This window comes from Loxodonta africana, chromosome 11 (genome assembly GCF_030014295.1).
Source record: "Loxodonta africana isolate mLoxAfr1 chromosome 11, mLoxAfr1.hap2, whole genome shotgun sequence".
In the NCBI taxonomy this organism is placed as follows: Eukaryota; Metazoa; Chordata; class Mammalia; order Proboscidea; family Elephantidae; genus Loxodonta; species Loxodonta africana.
The window spans coordinates 13,640,287-13,657,215 of NC_087352.1; the positions used below are offsets into that span (position 1 = coordinate 13,640,287).

General features: G+C 46.1%; 1 protein-coding gene across 2 annotated transcripts; it reads right to left on the bottom strand.

Moving 5' to 3' along the window:
- Positions 1 to 1,373: 1,373 nt before the first annotated feature.
- On the bottom strand, positions 1,374 to 5,409 carry PNMA8A (PNMA family member 8A). Of its 2 annotated transcripts, XM_010586464.3 has the most exons (3): positions 5,287 to 5,409; positions 3,600 to 5,136; positions 1,374 to 3,039 (listed from the first exon to the last, which is right to left on the bottom strand). In XM_010586464.3, the coding sequence occupies exons 2-3, from the start codon at positions 5,053 to 5,055 to the stop codon at positions 3,023 to 3,025; spliced, it is 1,473 nt and encodes a 490-aa protein (XP_010584766.2). In that variant the 5' UTR covers positions 5,056 to 5,136; positions 5,287 to 5,409; the 3' UTR covers positions 1,374 to 3,022. The 2 variants fall into 2 exon arrangements, with proteins under 2 accessions (XP_010584766.2, XP_023398952.2); XM_023543184.2 differs by lacking the exon at positions 1,374 to 3,039 and having other exon boundaries at positions 3,052 to 5,136.
- Between the last annotated feature and the right edge of the window lie 11,520 nt (positions 5,410 to 16,929).

The window sequence follows — 16,929 nt, forward strand, 5'->3', positions numbered from 1 at the left end:
TGGGGTGAGGGGGCGGGGGGGCGGGGAGAGGAGTAGGGAAGAGATGAGGGGTGGGGGAAGAGGGATGGGAGTAGAAGTGGTAAAGGGGCCAGGGTAGGTGAATGGGTGGGGCTGGAGGAAGAGGGAAGGGGTGGGAGAAGAAGAGGGAAAACGGGCAAGGGGGGAATGAGAGATTGGGGAGGGGACAGGGGTGAGGGCAGGGGGACAGGGGTGGGGGAAAGACACACTAAACCTTTCACCCAACTGTTATGTCTACTCCAGCTCCTCGGTAGCTTTGTCCTCAAATCCCAGCTTCCCTTTGGTCTCTTGTGCATCTTCTGAGAATGTCCAACCACTTTTCACAAAACCCCATCCTTGACCCCTAGGTTTCCTGCCCTTACCCCCTCAAACCAAAACCAAACCCATGGCCATCTAGTCGATTCTGACTCATAGCAACCCTATAGGACAGAGCAGAACTGCCCCAGAGTTTCCAAGGAGCACCTGGCAGATTCAAACTGCCAACCTCTTGGCTAGCAGTCATAGCATTTATCCACTGCTGCACAGGGGTTTCCTCCTTACCCCCAAGTCTGAATTATTCCAAGTAGAATTAGAATTCTCTGGAGCAAGTGAGATGCAGATGCAGCCAGGACCTTCAAAGACACTGATTCAACAGCTGAGGCCAGGAGATGGTGTTTTTAACAAAGACCCCTGGCGATTCTGATGAAGGTAGCCACCCTGGTTCAGGAGTCCCTAGCTAGGGAGGACCTCAGGTAGGAGGAAAAACTGTAGCTACTAAGACCTCAGTTTCCGTCTAGGGAGAGGAGAGGGAGTGATTTTCATCTTCCAGTTGCTTTTTAAAAATAAGTTACCACTTTCAAGTAATTTACATCATCAGTTACCTATTCTAGAAACCTCTGGAAAGAGGAAAAAGCTCTCCAAGGTATCTGGAAAAACCTTTCTCATTGGAGGAAAGTCACAACAAAAGGAAAGCCGTCTCAATGGCTACTCCTCCCATGGAAGGTTGACAATCCTTCTGTCTCACACTCAGGTCTGACAACCACTCCACGCTGTCTGGGCAGATAGGACTGTGTGTCCTGTTTAGCAGGGGCACCCTTTTCTCAAACTGAATGGTCCCTGCAAACTCAACCTGTGAGAGAGAATAATCGGAAACCAGTTGCCATGGAGCTGATTCTACTTCATGGCGACCCCATGTGTGTCAGAGCGTGTCTGTGCTCCATACAGAGGGTTTTCAACAGCGGATTTTTCTGCAGTAATCACCAGGCCTCTCTTCTGATGTGTCTCTGGGTGGACATGAACCCCCAACCTTTTGGTTAGCATCCAAGTGCTTAACTGTTTGTGATTCCCAGGGACCCCTAAAAAAGACTAAACAGATATTTAAGGTGCTCAACTTTATTTTATACATACATTCACAATGACTGATCCTGGCGCAATCGGTTAGGACAATGAAGCCATAATGGACCCAATTTTGTAACTGGGAGCTGGACAGCTACCGGCTTTCTTCACCTTGAGAGTCCAATGTGCTTCAAGTGCCCATCGAAAAACTTGACACACACCAACTAGCAGCTGTAAGTGGAAACTCTTTTCTTTTTTCTGCATCTTCAGTTAAACTCGCTCAGGATTTTGAAGATTCACAAAAAATTTGTTTCAAAGTTGAATAACTAATAAAATCTAACAACTGTTCACATTCTTTAGCACAAAAACTGAGGTGAGAACAGACGCACCCCCACACACAGCTTACAAAGGCTAAAACTATAATAGAATATTATTTATGAATACACAACAGAAACTCACAGTAACAAGAGCCTGTGAATTACATAAGTAAACCTGCTTTCACAGTTACATTACAGGATGTGCAGAGTCTGAATTTCTCTCCCTTCTCCCCTCCTCATGAAAGTCACACGAACACAAAGTTCACTTATATGCAAAGAGATGGCAGAAACAACTAACATGAGACTTGTACGAAGACAAGTTAACCTATGAACACGAAATCGTATTTCGGTAGTCTCCAGGGTGATACAATTTGGTCTGTGACAAATTTGAGTAGTCATTTTTCACGGCTGTTGAAGAGTATTTTTTAAAAAACAGAGTTGGGTTAAATCTTTGTGGAACCCTTGGGGTTCCCCAGCATACAGTTTGAAAACCAATGATCTGGGGTTACCTGTACCCCCCCCCCCCCCCCACACACAGGCCATGAAATGCTAATCTGATTTAATGTCTGTTCAGAAAGCAGAAATTAACAGCCAACTTAAGAATTTTTTCCCTCTTGCTATAGTGTGAGAAAGACCAAGAGTTTGGTGGTATTAGACGGGCACGGGGAAGCCTAGAAGTGTCTGAGTTCTTCCCTCCCAGTCACCCCTTCCCCAGAGGCTTCCAGAGACAGCTTCACCCCAAATGGGAACCAAGGTATCACTGTTATTAGTTAATTCTAAAACTCAGTACCTCAAGGTCTAAAGTGGACATTCTTTTTCCTCAAAATTAACTCTTGGGACCTTCTTACCCTCCGGTTAGATAACTAGAGGCTGGAAGCTGAAAAACGGGAGAAGCAAGGAAGGCAGGTCTGCATATAAGATTCTGGCTTAACTTACCCACTAGTCACAGCAAAAACAAGGTGGAAACAAGAACACGGCCAAACCCCAGGCCCCTGCACAGGCCTGCGGACCACACAAAGAGGCAAGAGTTGGGGAGAAAGGCCAAGTGAACACAACAGTGACCCTGTCCTTGGGCAAAAGTGAGAATTCTAGAATTTGCCCCATCTGCTCAGAACTCCCCCACCTCTGAAGGTGAGTTGAAGAGATTAAGCAAGCCTGACAGAGAAAACAGCAGATATAAACCTCCCTCCCCCCAACTCCTCCCACCTGAAATCTCAAACATCATTCACCTGACAGTCACACCTCTACACACAGGGTCCCTGAATGGAGTCCAACGTCTTGTCCCATTCGGTGACAACAGAAATCTTTGTTCTTGCCTTGGAGCTCCTTCCACGGCCTTCCTTTAATCCTGCAGGTATGAGTGGTCCGCCAAATCAAAGCTTTCTGGATTCTGGAGAGAAATCAAGACAGCTCAGGAGGGGAAACAGGAAGGGATTATCATTTGGGAATTTTTTACTTCCTAGTATCTTCTAAGTTCTTGAACGTTATTTGACTCCCCAATCAGGACTTTAGAAAACAAAAAAGCAAAAACCCAAACCAGTTGCCACTGGGTCAATTCCAACTCATGGCGACCCCATGTGTGTCAGAGTGTAACTGTGCTCCAAAGGGTTTTCAAGGTTATGACGTACAGATCACCAGGGCTTTCTTCCGAGGTGCCGGAGTAGACCTGAACTGCCAACCGTTTCTTTAGTAGCCAAGCTCTTAACCATTTGCACCATCCAGGAACCCCTTCTTAAACTCACAAACCCCAACAAAGAATAAGATCCCAAACCATTAAATTCTTATTAAGGGAGACGGGTCAGAGAGTTGCCTGAGAACACTACAGTGACACTCCTCAATAAAAGATCGGTTGGTGGGTTTGCTCTGCCACGTCCTGGGCCTCCCGCCCCCCAGGAGTACCCAATGTTGGCCTTCGGGGGCCCCTAGGGAAAACAGAATCAGAGTTCTCACCTTCTAGAACGCTGACTGCTGTGTCAGCTGCCTCCTCTGATGCACTGGGGCCGTCATCATCGCCCACCTGACCCACTGCCCCTTCGGGTACCTCTTCCTCCACTTCCCATTCCTGCTCCTCCCACATCATCCACTTGCTGACACACTCTAAATGACTTCTGTGGTCACTCTGGCCTTTGGAGGTATGAGGAGAGCCTTCCGGCTTGGTCTTCAGACCCTGCGATGCTGAGGCTGGTGTCTCAACCAGCTTTGGGCCCCGAGAGGCCTTCAGAACTGAGGCATCCTTTCTCCAGCCTGGACCTTTCTTTGGAATCATTGGCTTCTTGGCATCTTCTGAATCCATGAGGACATAGGAGACAGGGCCCAAGCTCACCTTCTTTTTCTTCCTAATGGGGGCATGCCTCTTTGCCGAGGCCCAGCCCATGGCCTTCTTCTTTGGTGGGACCTCCTGACTGCCATCTTGGTCTGACTCTGAGGCGCCTCCCGGGCTCTCAGCTTCTGACAGGGCATCCTGAGGTGGTTCTCTGTGGACCTTTCGAGCACATTTCGCCCCTGGTTTCTTCAGAGACAACTCCTCCTGCTTCAATGGGGGCTTCTTGTTGCTACGGACACATTCTGAAGTCTCCCTCCTGTCAGTGTTATCCACCTCAGAATCTTCCACGTCGGCGGAGCTGTTGGAAAGATCGCCTTTGGTTTTTTTCCAGAACATTGGTTCCTGCTTGGGGGCTCTGTTCTGCTTCTTTCTCCTGGAGGAGTTCTTAGCCCTAGCCTTGCGAACAAAGGGTTTGGGAACCTCATCTTCCATGTCACACCAGCTGTTGGGGTTCTCCACCTTCAAGGCACAACCTACTCCTGCAGCAGGCCCTGGCTCCTTCTTGACCTTCCACCCTGCTTCGGAAGCCCAGGCTGCTACCACCTCCGCCTCGGCCAACTCCTGAGCCCTTGCTTCCTCCCGGTGGCGTATCTCTGCATCCATGTAGAAGACAATTTGCACCACGGCCCCCAGGAGCACTCCCAAAGCTTCTGCCCAGTTTTCTCGGGGCAGACTCTGGCTCTGGCGCCGTGGTGGGTGGTCAAGTTGGAGCAGACGGATTACATCTTCCATGGTGCGCCCCTCGCTCTCCAAAAATTCATGCAGATTTTTTAAAAACTCGGCATCCTGGGTGGGGTCTCTACAGACCACTCTCCAGGCACCCCCCCTTCCTGGGAATTCCCGGGGTATGGTGCTCAGATTCACACCCTCGCCCATCTCAATGAGGACGGCTTTCGCGTTTTCCTCCCTCAAAAAAATCTTGTTGAGCACTTGGTACGGGCCCAAGGGGGTGAAGACCCCACTCAAGGTCTCCTCAATTTCCACTTGGCCACAGTCTTCTGGGATGCCCGTGACGAGCAGGGCCCTGTGGATGTCCACATCCATCCCCCGGCACCAGTCTTCTAGAAGGTTCATTGCCGCCATGATTTTTTTATTGCGGGCACCTGGTGGCTCTAATACCCCGTGGAGGTGAGCGTGGCCTGCAGCAGTCCCCAAATATTAATCCTGTAAAGTCACAGGGTAGCGAGGTCAGATTCCCAGGAAAACCGCCACGCTTGGAGCTCTTGACTCCCCCCTCTACGGCTGGCCTGCAGGAGGCCGCGCCCTTTCCCAGGACCCGCCCCAAGCCGGCCCCGGAGGCCCCAGGGTGCTTACACGTGTCGACGACCCTGCGGGGAACGTTCTCCGCCGCGCCCCCGGACCTGGTGTTCACCGTCCCGGCCGGGATTTGGCAGCCCCGCCTCCGACAGCGCAGCCAGGCCGCGGGGAAGCCACTGGAGTGCAGCCTCTCCGCAGGCGCTATCTCCGGCACTCCGGCGCTGCAGGTCTAGGCAACCGCGACCTGAAAAGCTGGCGTCCGCCCCGCCTCGATCCCGCAGCTCCGCGGGGCCGCAGCCGGCGTCGCAGCGCGCGCCTGCGCATTTGCTCTTGCGCGCTTGCTCCCGCGCCGCCGCGCCCGCTCGCGCGGTCTCCATGGCAACCAGCCGCTGAGCGCTAGGGCCCGAATGTGGCCAGGGTGTGGCCTCTGCAATGGGACCTGGGGGTCGGGGTCGGTAGAAGTGCGGTTGTTCAGCCCTCATTGTCCCTCCAGACCTGTTCTCCTCCCTTTTTTCCCCTGCTCTAGTCCTCCAGGGAAGATGGGGTGGGAACTGACTTCTATGGCTGCAGCAACTAGCTCTCCTATCCTCTGGTTTCTTGTTGGCTTCAGACAACAGGACTTCTGGGAGACACCAGAGATCAGGGAGGGAGAGGAGAGAGGCTGGGGTATTATTAATCCCCCTGGGTTCCTCTAACAAAAACCACAGTTTCTGTCAACAGCCTTCCCTTACTGCCACAGATCCCAGGTTCCAAAAACTTCCGGACACTTCTTGCTCCCCTCCCCCACCCCTTCAGGCCTGGAGATAGTATCTCTTGTGTCACCATTTTCACTGTCTCTACCGGTATTGTTTCATCACCATTAATTTAGGCTCTCTTTTGAAAACCCTGGTAGTATAGTAGTTAAGTGCTACAACTGCTAACCAAACGGTCGGCAGTTCGAATCCGCTAGGTGCTCCTTGGAAACTCCACGGGGCAGTTCTACTCTGCCCTATAGGGTCGCTGTGAGTCAAAATCGACTGGATGGCAGTGGGTTTTTGGGTTTTGCCCCTTAAAGTTCTCTCTGTGGTTTAGATTAAGTTGTCAGATTAAGCTCATCTACATAATTCTTTTTTTATTGTGCTTTAAGTGAAAGTTTACAATTCAAGTCAGTTTCTCATACAAAAACTTACACACACTGTTATGTGACCCTAGTTGCTCTCCCTATAATGTGACAGCACACTCCTCCTCCACCCTGTATTTCCCATGTCTATTGAACTGGCTCCTGTCCCCCCCTACCTTCCCATCTTGCCTTGGGACAGGAGCTACCCACGTAGTCTTGTGTGTCTACTTCAGCTAAGAAGCACACCCCTCACCAGTATCATTTTATGTCTTGTAGTTCAGTCTAATCTTTGTCTGAAGAGCTGGCTTAGGGAATGGTTTTAGTTTTGGGCTAACAGAGAGTCTGGGAGCCATGACCTCTGGGGTCCCTCCAGTCTCAGATGATTAAGTCTGGTCTTTTTACTAGAATTTGTGATCTGCAACCCACTTTTCTCCTGTTCCATCAGGGATTCTGTGTTGTGTTCCCTGTCAGGGCGGTCATTGGTAGTAGCCGGGCACCATCTAGTTCTTCTGGTCTCAGACTGATGGAGTCTGTGGTTTATGTGGCCCTTTCTGTCTCTTGGACTCATATTTTCCTTGTGTCTTTGGTGTTCTTCATTCTCTTCAGACACCACTCACCAAAGTGGGAATGCAGAACATTTTCTTAATATACTTTGTTATGCCAATTGACCTAGATATCCCCTGAAACCATGGTCCCCAGACCCCCATCTCTGCTACTCTGTCCCTTGACGTGTTTGGTTGTATTCAGGAAACTCCTTAGTTTTTGGTTTAGTCCAGTTTTTCTGACTTTCCCTGTATTGTGTGCTGTCCTTCCCTCACCTAAAATAATTCTTGTCATCATATAGATAATTCTTTTTAAGAGTGTTCTACTCAAGGCAAAATATTTTTTAATTGGACTAAACTATCTTTTAGTTTAACAGTGACATCATGGGATAGTTTCAGTTCAAGGTTAAAAGATAATTTCCAAGCATTTTGGGGGTTCCCCCAGTCTCAATGGATCCAGTAAACCTAGTTTCCCAGTTTGGAGTTTTGTTCTATGCTTTTGCTCTTTTTGATCAGGATCCATCTGATGGGAGGTAATAGTTTATGAAGAATGTCTCATATTTCTCTGTTGGTTTCCCCACTTGCTGCCCACAGGCAACATCTTCTTTAATAGTTAATTAAACACTCCTTAAAGGCTCTGTTTGAGTTGCCATTTGTTTCCTGCCTAACCCTCACCGATACACCCAGATACGCCGCTGGGCTTCCTAGCTGTGCCACCTTGGACAAGTAATTTGACCTCTCTGAGCTCCTTCTTATTCTCCAAAATAGGAATATCAATAAGTCCTTCCTGATCTGGAAATTTTGAGATTCAACAAGATCACATACAAAAGATGCACTGAAGTACAATTTTGGCCTTAGTGTTTATCCAAAATCAGTTATTTGGATTCAGTTTGGGAATTGGCCTTTACAAGGCCAGATACCCAAATATCTATTCTGTTGCCATCTCTGGCAACCCTGATTATTAAGAGTGATCAATATTTGTGTGATTGCCCCAGTTCCCATCACATTTCATGAAAAAAGACATGTCATGCGAATTGATAATATCTGGAATATTCATATTCCAGTAAAGATAACATTATAGCTATAATAAAGTTTAGAAATATTCTTATGTGCTTTGTATGTTGAAATTCTATGAGTCAGTTGAAGAATGAGTGTAAATCATTGTACCAGCAAAAAACAAAAAGTTTCCACCAAGTCATCTCCAACTCCTGGTGACCCCATCACTGACTTTTCAGAAGTAGATCCCCAGGCTTTTCTTCCAAGGCACCTCTGCATGGACTCGAACCACTAACCTTTTGGTTAACAGCTGAGAGCATTAACTGTTTGCACCAGCCAGGGACTCAGTCACTGTATGGTAGTTTTAAAACATGGACATAAATTCTTTAGCACATCTACTGAGAGATGGGGAGCTATGTCCCCTCCACTTGAATCTGAGCAGGTTTGTAACTGCTTTAACCAATAGAAAAAAAAATAAAATAAAAATTTTTATTTTTTTTTAACCAATAGAGAGTACGGCAGAAAGGAACCTGTGTGACTTCTCAAGCTAGGTCATAAAAGAGCATGCCACTTCTATGTTATCTGCTAAGTCACTCCCATTCTTGGATCCCTGAGCTTCCAATTAAGACGTTCAACCATCCTCAGGCTGCCATGCTGTCAGGAAGCCCAGACCACATGGAGAAGCCACAGGTAGGTGCATCAGTCTACAGTTTCTAGCTGAGCCCATCCTTCAAGTGATCTCAACCCAGGCACCAGACATGTGAGTGAAGAAGTTTCTAGATGACCCAGCCCCCAGCCATTTGAGTTTGCATCTTCCCAGCTGAGGCCCAGACATCGTATGGTAGAGATAAACCACCTGCACTGTGCCCTGTGTGAACTCCTGGCCCATAGACTCTGTCAGTTTAACAAAATGGTTGTCGTTTTACACCACTGAGTTGTGGGGTGGCTTATTATGCAGCAATGGAGTCCCTGGGTGGTGCGAACAGTAAACACACTAAGCTGCTAATAGAAGGCTGGAAGTTCAAGTCCACACAGAGGCACCTCGGAAGAAAGGCCTGGTGATCTACTTCTTTTCTCTCTTTCAATAATTTATTTTGGTATGGAGGGGAATGATAGACACTGTATTTTAATAAAAACTGGATTTTGACACTCATGGGAATGATAATGCACTAATTTTCAAAGTGGCAGCCTCTGGGGAGGGAAAGAGGGGGAGTAGGATTGGCGGGTAGACAGGGAGGTTTCAGCTGTAATGTTGCATTTCTTTTTTAAAAACGAGATGATCAAACATGGTCCGATGCTAAAATCTGATCAAAACAGATAGGAGGGTACATGAAGTTTCATTATATATTTTTCTATCCTTGAGTCTTAATTTGGAATAGTCCAGAAACTACAAAGTTACCTACAATATTTTTATTAAAAATGACTGTTTACACTATGAAGATTACAAATAGGAGATATGGCTTAGGATAAAATTTCCCAGGGCCAGCATCATATTCGAAGTTAACAAACTTATGTCACAAAGAACTGAGGTAGAAGGGAGACTTCTGAGGCCCTGGAATCAGACCCAAGTGGGTCTATGAATGTTCAGAAGGCTCAGCCATCAAAGATGAAATGAAGCTTTTTTTTTTTTTTGAGACTACAGAGCAAAACATACACCAATTCAACAGCTTCTACATGTACAATTCAGTGACACTGATTACATTCTTCGAGTTGTGCAACCATTCTTACCCTCCTTTTCGGAGTTGTTCCCCATTAACATAAACTCACTGACCCCTGAGATTCCTCTCTAGTCCTTCCAGTTCCTGTTGTCACTTTGATCCCATATAGATAGTTCCTAAAAGAGCATAATGCTCAAGGCAGACAGAAAATGAAGCTTTTGAGTTAGGCTGTCCTGATGAAGTATGGGGGCAGGGGAAGCAGTATGTGTAAATTGGAGTAACGGACTGAATTGTGTCCCCCAAAAATATGTATCAACTTGGTTAGGCCATGATTCCTAGTATTGTGTGGTTGCCCTCCATTTTGTGATTGTAATTTTACCTTAAGAGGATTAGGGTGGGATTGTAACACCACCCTTACCCAAGTCACCTCCTCAATCCAAGGTAAAGGGAGTTTCCATGGGGTGGGGCCTGTACCACCTTTTCTCTCTCAAGAGATAAAAGGAAAGGGAAGCAAGCAGAGAGTTGGGGACCTCATACCACCAAGAAAGAAGCACCGGGAGCAGAGCTTGTCTTTAGACCCGGGGTTCCTGTGCAGAAAAGCTGCTGATCCAGGGGAAGATTGATGAGAAAGACCTTCCTCCAGAGCCGACAGAGAAAGAAAGCCTTCCCCTGGAGCCAACGCCCGGGATTTGGACTTGTAACCTACTAGACTGTGAAAGAATAAATTTCTCTTTTGTTAAAGCCATTTACTTGTGGTATTTCTGTTATAGCAGCACTAGACGACTAAGACAATCTGTATTTTATTTTCTATTCTATATGTTTTTAGTATATAATAATAAGAAAATGAATAAAGAGAGAACTATAAAAATCAAATTTTAAAATATAAAAAATAGGTTAATATAAAATAATATTGTGCAGAGATATATCATTATATATATTATGATATATATCTCATGCATTCCAAAGTACTTAATAAATATTTAAGAGAAAATCTTAAAATTATTTACATATATGAAAAGGAATATATCTGTTTATATATTAATGCACAATTACATATATGCAGGTATCTATGTGTGTATATGTACATTTTGTGTGTAGATATGGATATACATGAAATGACACATCATGGTGTCCCCCTATACCGTGGAAGCGGCTCTCCCTGCCCCCCTCCCATCAAGTAGCCACCCTGATTACCTTCGGATTTAAAAATAGTTTTGACGCGCTCTGGACAGGAGTCCGCGCTATGGTTTCCATGACAAAGTGTGACGCTGTGGTTTCCATGGCAACAATTCGCCCCGGGGTTTCCATGACAACGCAGTCCTGTGGGGGGGGCCCCACCCCTCACTTCCATCTCCGCACTTTGGGCTCAGGCTTACCTTTGCGTTCTCTTGCTGTCTGATTCGCCTTTGGGTTTTTATTTTGTCTTGCAGTGTATTTTAAATGAGAATCCATAGCGTTTCCATAAATACTGAACACAAAGAAGGTCCAGGGGCTCAGCGCCCCCGCTCAGACGTCCCCCTATAACTCACCGCGGTGGTTCAGTGGCTCGTCCTGGTTTGTTTTAGCCGGTTTGTGCTGCAAGGACTCCTTCTTGCTCCAAAAACCAAACGAAACCAAACCCACTGCCTTCTAGTCCATTCCAACTCATAGCGGCCCTACAAGACAGAGTAGAACTGTCCCATAGGGTATCCAAGGCTGTATGGAAGCAGACGGTGGAGCCGCTGGTAGGTTCCAATCTGACCTGCTGATCTATGGGTTAGCAGCAGAGAGCTTAACCACTGTTCCACCAGGGCTCCATCCTTCTTGCTCTAGAGTTTCTTAAATTTGTACTTACTAAAGATCCCCTCCGCCTCGTACCAACCGCCGAATCACATCGCTTGCCTCTCCCCCCAGTCCCCAGGTTTTCAACGTGGACATCCTGATGCAAGAATGCTCATACATTTTTCCATCTCATGTAATCATTTTAAAATACAGAGATTATTTTCAAATACTCATAATTTGTTTCTTTAAAAATGTATACCATTAGAATAGTCCAGAAAAAAAAGGAGGGAGATAATAAATGAAACAAGATTGGCTGTGAGTTGGTAATTGTTACAGCTCACTATTCTATTCTCTCTATTTTTGTAGAAGTCAAAAAATCCAAAATGAAAAATTAAAGAAAAAAGGTGAGAAAGAAAATGCCTTCTCGGTTAATTTTTTTTTTTTTTTTTTGCTAACGTGATTTAGGAATAGAGTAAAATGCACCCCCACAGAATATTATTAGTTTAATTCTAATTGATCTTATAAAATGTATCCCCTCCTATAACTTATAAAAGGTAAATTTTATATTGTCATAAAAGGGGCAGAAAAGGCTATATAAACCCTCTGTTGTTGTTAGATGCCATTAAGTCAATTTCAACTCAGTGATCCCATATGACAGAGTAGAGTCCCATAGAGTTTTCTAGGCTGTAATCTTTAAGAAAGCAGATCGCCAGGTCTTTCTCCAGCAGAACTGCTGGGTGAGTTGGAACCACCAACCTTTTGGTTAGCAGCCAAGCACTTAACCATTGTGCCATCAGGGCTCCTCCATATAAGCCCTAGAGCCTTTCATTTCATGAGGAGGAGAGCCATCAACATCAGCCCAAGGCTGATTTTTATTAAGTGGAGGTCAAACATACCTCCACCCTCCAACCTTTTTACCAGTTCTGACACCAGCCATCCCTCCCATGGCCCTCTCTACTTGTCTACTTGGTTCAATCGTTCATTGCAATGGCCACCCAGAGCTCACAGACCATATTCTCGGTTATGAGGATACAGTTCTTCAGTCAGGAAAGCCACTTCTCAGCCGTGTCCATAGGCAGACCTCTTGTCACCGGGCCCTACTTGGGCCTGGGCCCTTGTGCTCGGCCTCCAGAGGACAGGCCCCTCTTAGTCCCCTCAGGACAGGCTTCTCTCAGCCTGTCCTCTGCCCTGCTCAGGTAAATGTTACAAAGCTCCTGATCTCCTCCGATCAGTGCCCAGAGACACCCCACTCCATCAACGAGCCTCCTGCTCAAAGGTGCTCAGCTCTCCAGCTCTATGGGTTGGCACACCCACTCTAGCCACCTTGCTCTGTGGGCTGAGAAGCCACCCACACCTTTTCACGCCAATCTCCTGGTTCTGCTGCTACCATTTCTCTGCCACCATTTCTTGCCACCTCACACCATCTCCAGTATTGCAGCTTCCTCTCTCTGTCCCCTGGGTCTGGGAGGTTCTCAGCACAGGGACCCCAGATCCAAAGGATGTGTTCCACTCCTGGCTGTTATTTCTTGATGGTGGTGAGGTCTCCTCCCTAGCCTCTTGGATGGCTCATTTTAAGCCTAGCAGGATGACAAAACTGATCAATTCCCTTGCTATTCTCATAATTTTAGGAAAATGTCATTATTATATATCCTAGAAAGATGAACAAATGTATAAAGAATAATAGAATGAACACCAGGTGTCAGTTTACCCACCCACTCCACCTCTAGCTTAAGAATCAAGGCATTTCCATGAACATTGGTAAGTCCCACCTGCACTTGATGTCTGCACCTGCTGTTCCCTGTGCCTGGAACACCCTTCACACAGTTACCCCCTTTTCTGTCACTCAAACCTGGCTCAAATGTCACCTCCTCAGAGAAGCCTTCCCAGACGTGAAGTAGCAAAAATGAGTTCTCTTTAGTGTTTTAATATTAGAGAGAACATATTTTCTCATTTTTTTTTAGTATAGCTGTGTAAGCTGTGATTAATCTCCAGTCCTTGGAAAATGGTGCAGGCTCTGTTCAAAATATAGCTGAGCAGCCTGTTCCACTCTTAAACATAACAAACACCGTAATACCTTACAACATGTTTTCCCCTATTCAAAATAGGTGATTGAGAGCTTTACATAACTAAAGCCCTAATGATGCTCTAAGTAATCTTTAAACATCTTTTATTGCACCAGCTGCACCGGTCTCTTCCAACGGGGTATGGAGCTCTCTTGGCTCCTGTGGCCTTGGTCTCTCTTCTCTTCTTTGTTCTCTTGAGAAATGGCCTTCAGCCTGCAAACCCACAGGAAGGCTCTCTGGCGTTTTTAATCTGCAACTTTCTTTCTTGCTCCCCATCTCACTTGCTCCACAGTGGACTTGGCAAAACAGTCCCACTAGCCGAGAGATTCTTATGTGAGTTTTTCAGCCTGTTACAAATATACTGATTAGAGTCCGGATGCCTGACACGCATATCTTTAGTTTAATAAAGAGTTTTTTGTAGTTGTTTTGTGATGTGTAAGACCATCTATGGACTACGTGCTCAAACCATTAGGTAGCCCTGATTTTCCCCATATAAAACCCTCCCATCAACCCTTTAGGGCAGACAGAATTTGGGAGAAATTTAACCCCCTCTGTCTCTTGAATACCGGTATTCAATAAAGCCCTCTTACTCCTTAACTCCTCCTGTCTCAGTATTGGCTTTGCGGCAGGCGGCTCGAACCCGCGATTTGCGGTAATAGACTCCACATTTCTAATGTAATCACCCCCTCACTCACACTAATAAAAGTTGTGAACACATCACATTGGTTTATGCTGCGTAACAGCCCCCAAACTTAATGGTTTAAAAATAGTACTAGTTATTGTTGTTAAAAAAAAAAAATTATTGTTGTTAGTGGCCGTCAAGTCAATTCCAACTCACAGCAACTCCAACTAATACTTATACTACCTAAAACTATATCCCCCAGGGCCGTGTAGGTCCACCCAAAGCCAGGCACCTTCTCCGTCTCATTCACCATCATATCCTGAGAACCTAAAACAGTGCTCACCACAGAAAAATATTTAACAATTATTTGTTGAATGAATAAATGAATATGTCTGTAACTGGGAAACACTGGTGGCATAGTGGTTAAGTGCTGCGGCTGCTAACCAAAAGGTCAGCAGTTTGAATCTGCCAGGCGCTCCTTGGAAACTCTATGGGGCAGTTCCACTCTGTCCTATAGGGTCACTGTGAATCACAATCGACTTGATGGCACTGGGTTTGGTTTTTCATTTAGTCTATAACTGTCCTCGCCTGGGAATTGTGATGGGCTGAATTGGATCCTTCCAAAATCTGTGTTGAATTCTGGGCCCCTGTACATGTGGTTGTAATCTTGTTTGGAAATAGGATTTTTCTTTTGTTATGTTAATGAGGTCATACCAGTGTAGGGTAGGTCCTAAACCTCATCACTTTTGAGTTATAAAAACAGAATAGGAAAACAAAATTCTAACTCACAAAAAAGAAGAAAAGAAAAACAGACTTACTGGTCTGACAGAGACCGGAGAAACTCTGAGGATGGCCCCCAGGCACCCTTATAACTCAGTAATGAAGTCACTCCTGAAGTTCACCCTTCAGCCAAAGATTAGACAGGCCCACAAAACAAAATGAGATTAAATGGGTACACCAGCCCAGGGGCCAGGAAAGCTGATAATGGGGAACCCAAGGTCGAGAAGGGGAGAGTGTTGATATGTCATGGGGTTGGCAACCAACGTCACAAGAGTATGTGTATTAATTGTTTAATGAGGATCTAGTTTGCTCTGTAAACCTTCATCTAAAGTACAATAAAAAATAATAAAGTACAATAAATAAACAAAAAGCAGAATAGATGCAAAGACACACAAATAGGGGAAGACAGATACCATGTGAGAATCGTCTATGAGCCAAGGAACGCCCAAGGAGCCGACAAGGAAGGAACTGACATGGCCAAATACCTGATTTGCATTTTTAGCCTCCAGAACTGTGAGAAAATCAGTTTCTTTTCTTTAAAGCCACCTACTTGGGGTGATTCTGATAGAGCAGCACTAAGACGCTAAGACAGAAACGGGGCAGGCCGCTCGGACTGAAGCAGCAGTCCTGAAAGGGTTATTGGCCATCCCATAATAGTTGTTTTTCAGAAAAGCCTACTCTTGCTACATTTTTGTTATAACTTTTACAGCACTCCACCATGATTGGTCAATCCCCAGGTTTCTTGTCTTCTCCTGGCTGAGGTGCAGGTGCCAACCCAGAAAACCCAGTGCAGTGGAAAGTGTGCTGACTCTAAATCTACCTGCTGTATGACCTGCTCTGGGATATGACCTCCCTGGGGTGGCAGTAGTGAGCCGTAGCCATTTTTTTCAGGGCCTTGCCTTTATTTTTAGAGCCGGGCGCACAAACCTATTCACTAAAATTACGCAGACTGGGCTTGCATCAAAAGACTGAAGATCCGCCCCTCACTGTTCATGTGTATGTATGTTTCTCCCTGTAAAGGGAGCAAACCTGCGTGGTCTAGGGAGCTGGAAGCCTTAGGTCACGAGACCCTGCCTGTCTCCCAGTTTGTGAACTGTAAATAAACCTTTCTGTTCTTCCAACCCTGTGTCTGGCTAACTTCAATTCACTAGTCTGCTTGACAAGAACCTATTAGTTGACAGTTTCAGGACCACCACTGTAAAGCCCGAGAGTGAGACACACGCTTTTAAAAAAAGAAAAAGAAGGTTTTGGGGAAGGAAGCCAGATCAAAAAGGTGCTTATTCATGAGTTTAGACAGGTTAACAGTAAAATAGGAAACTCCGTATCAGAGACTCCTGTCCTCCTGCTGAGGGAGATTTTCCCAGCAACAGTTAATGGAGCCAGTCTCTCCGTGTGACCATGAATCCTGTGGGCAGCCTTTCTTTGGAAACTTTCCAATATGGCCAACTTCTGCCTCCTCTCTCTAAGTTTAGGTCTCACTAGTCAACCAGGGGTTGTGAATTCTGGAGCCCTGGTGGTGCAGTGGTTAAGAACTTGGCTGCTAACCAAAACGTCAGCAGTTCGAATCCACCAGCCGCTCCTTGGAAACCCTATGGGGCAGTTCTACTCTGTCCTGTCCTATAGGGTCACTATGAGTTGGAATCGACTTGATGGCAATGGGTTTGGTTTGGTTTTGGTTTCGTCAAGGTTGGAAGGAGCCCTGGTGGTTCAATGGTTAAGCACTGAGCTGCTAACTGAGAAGTAAGAGGTTCGAGTCCACCCAGAGGTGCTTCAGAAGAAGAGCCTAGCGATCTACTTCCCAAAAATCAGCCACTGAAAACCCTATGGAGTACAGTCCTACTCTGACAGACATGGGGTCACCATGAGTTGCAATGGACTTCATGGCAACTGGTTTGGTTTTTTTTAAGGACATAGTTTGTACCTTTTCACAGTATAGAACAGGAAGCAAAAAAACAGCCAGGTGCGTCAATATCATAAACCTGGCAACTCTGTCCCCAAGCCATTCTGAGTTGTTTTTCTCTCCCTCCCTGGAAATGACCGACAAAACCCAGGGATTATATGGAGGGAGAAGAGATGTATTTTCATTCAGGCTGGGGCTCGGGTTTCAGCCACCAGCTTGCAGACCCTGAATTTCCTTCTGAAAGAAAATTCAGCAGCTGCGTCGACTCTCTGCCACGTT

Excerpts from the sequence above, each read along its gene's own strand:
- PNMA8A (XM_023543184.2), bottom strand. The coding sequence starts at position 5,055 with ATGGCGGCAATGAACCTTCTAGAAGACTGGTGCCGGGGGATGGATGTG.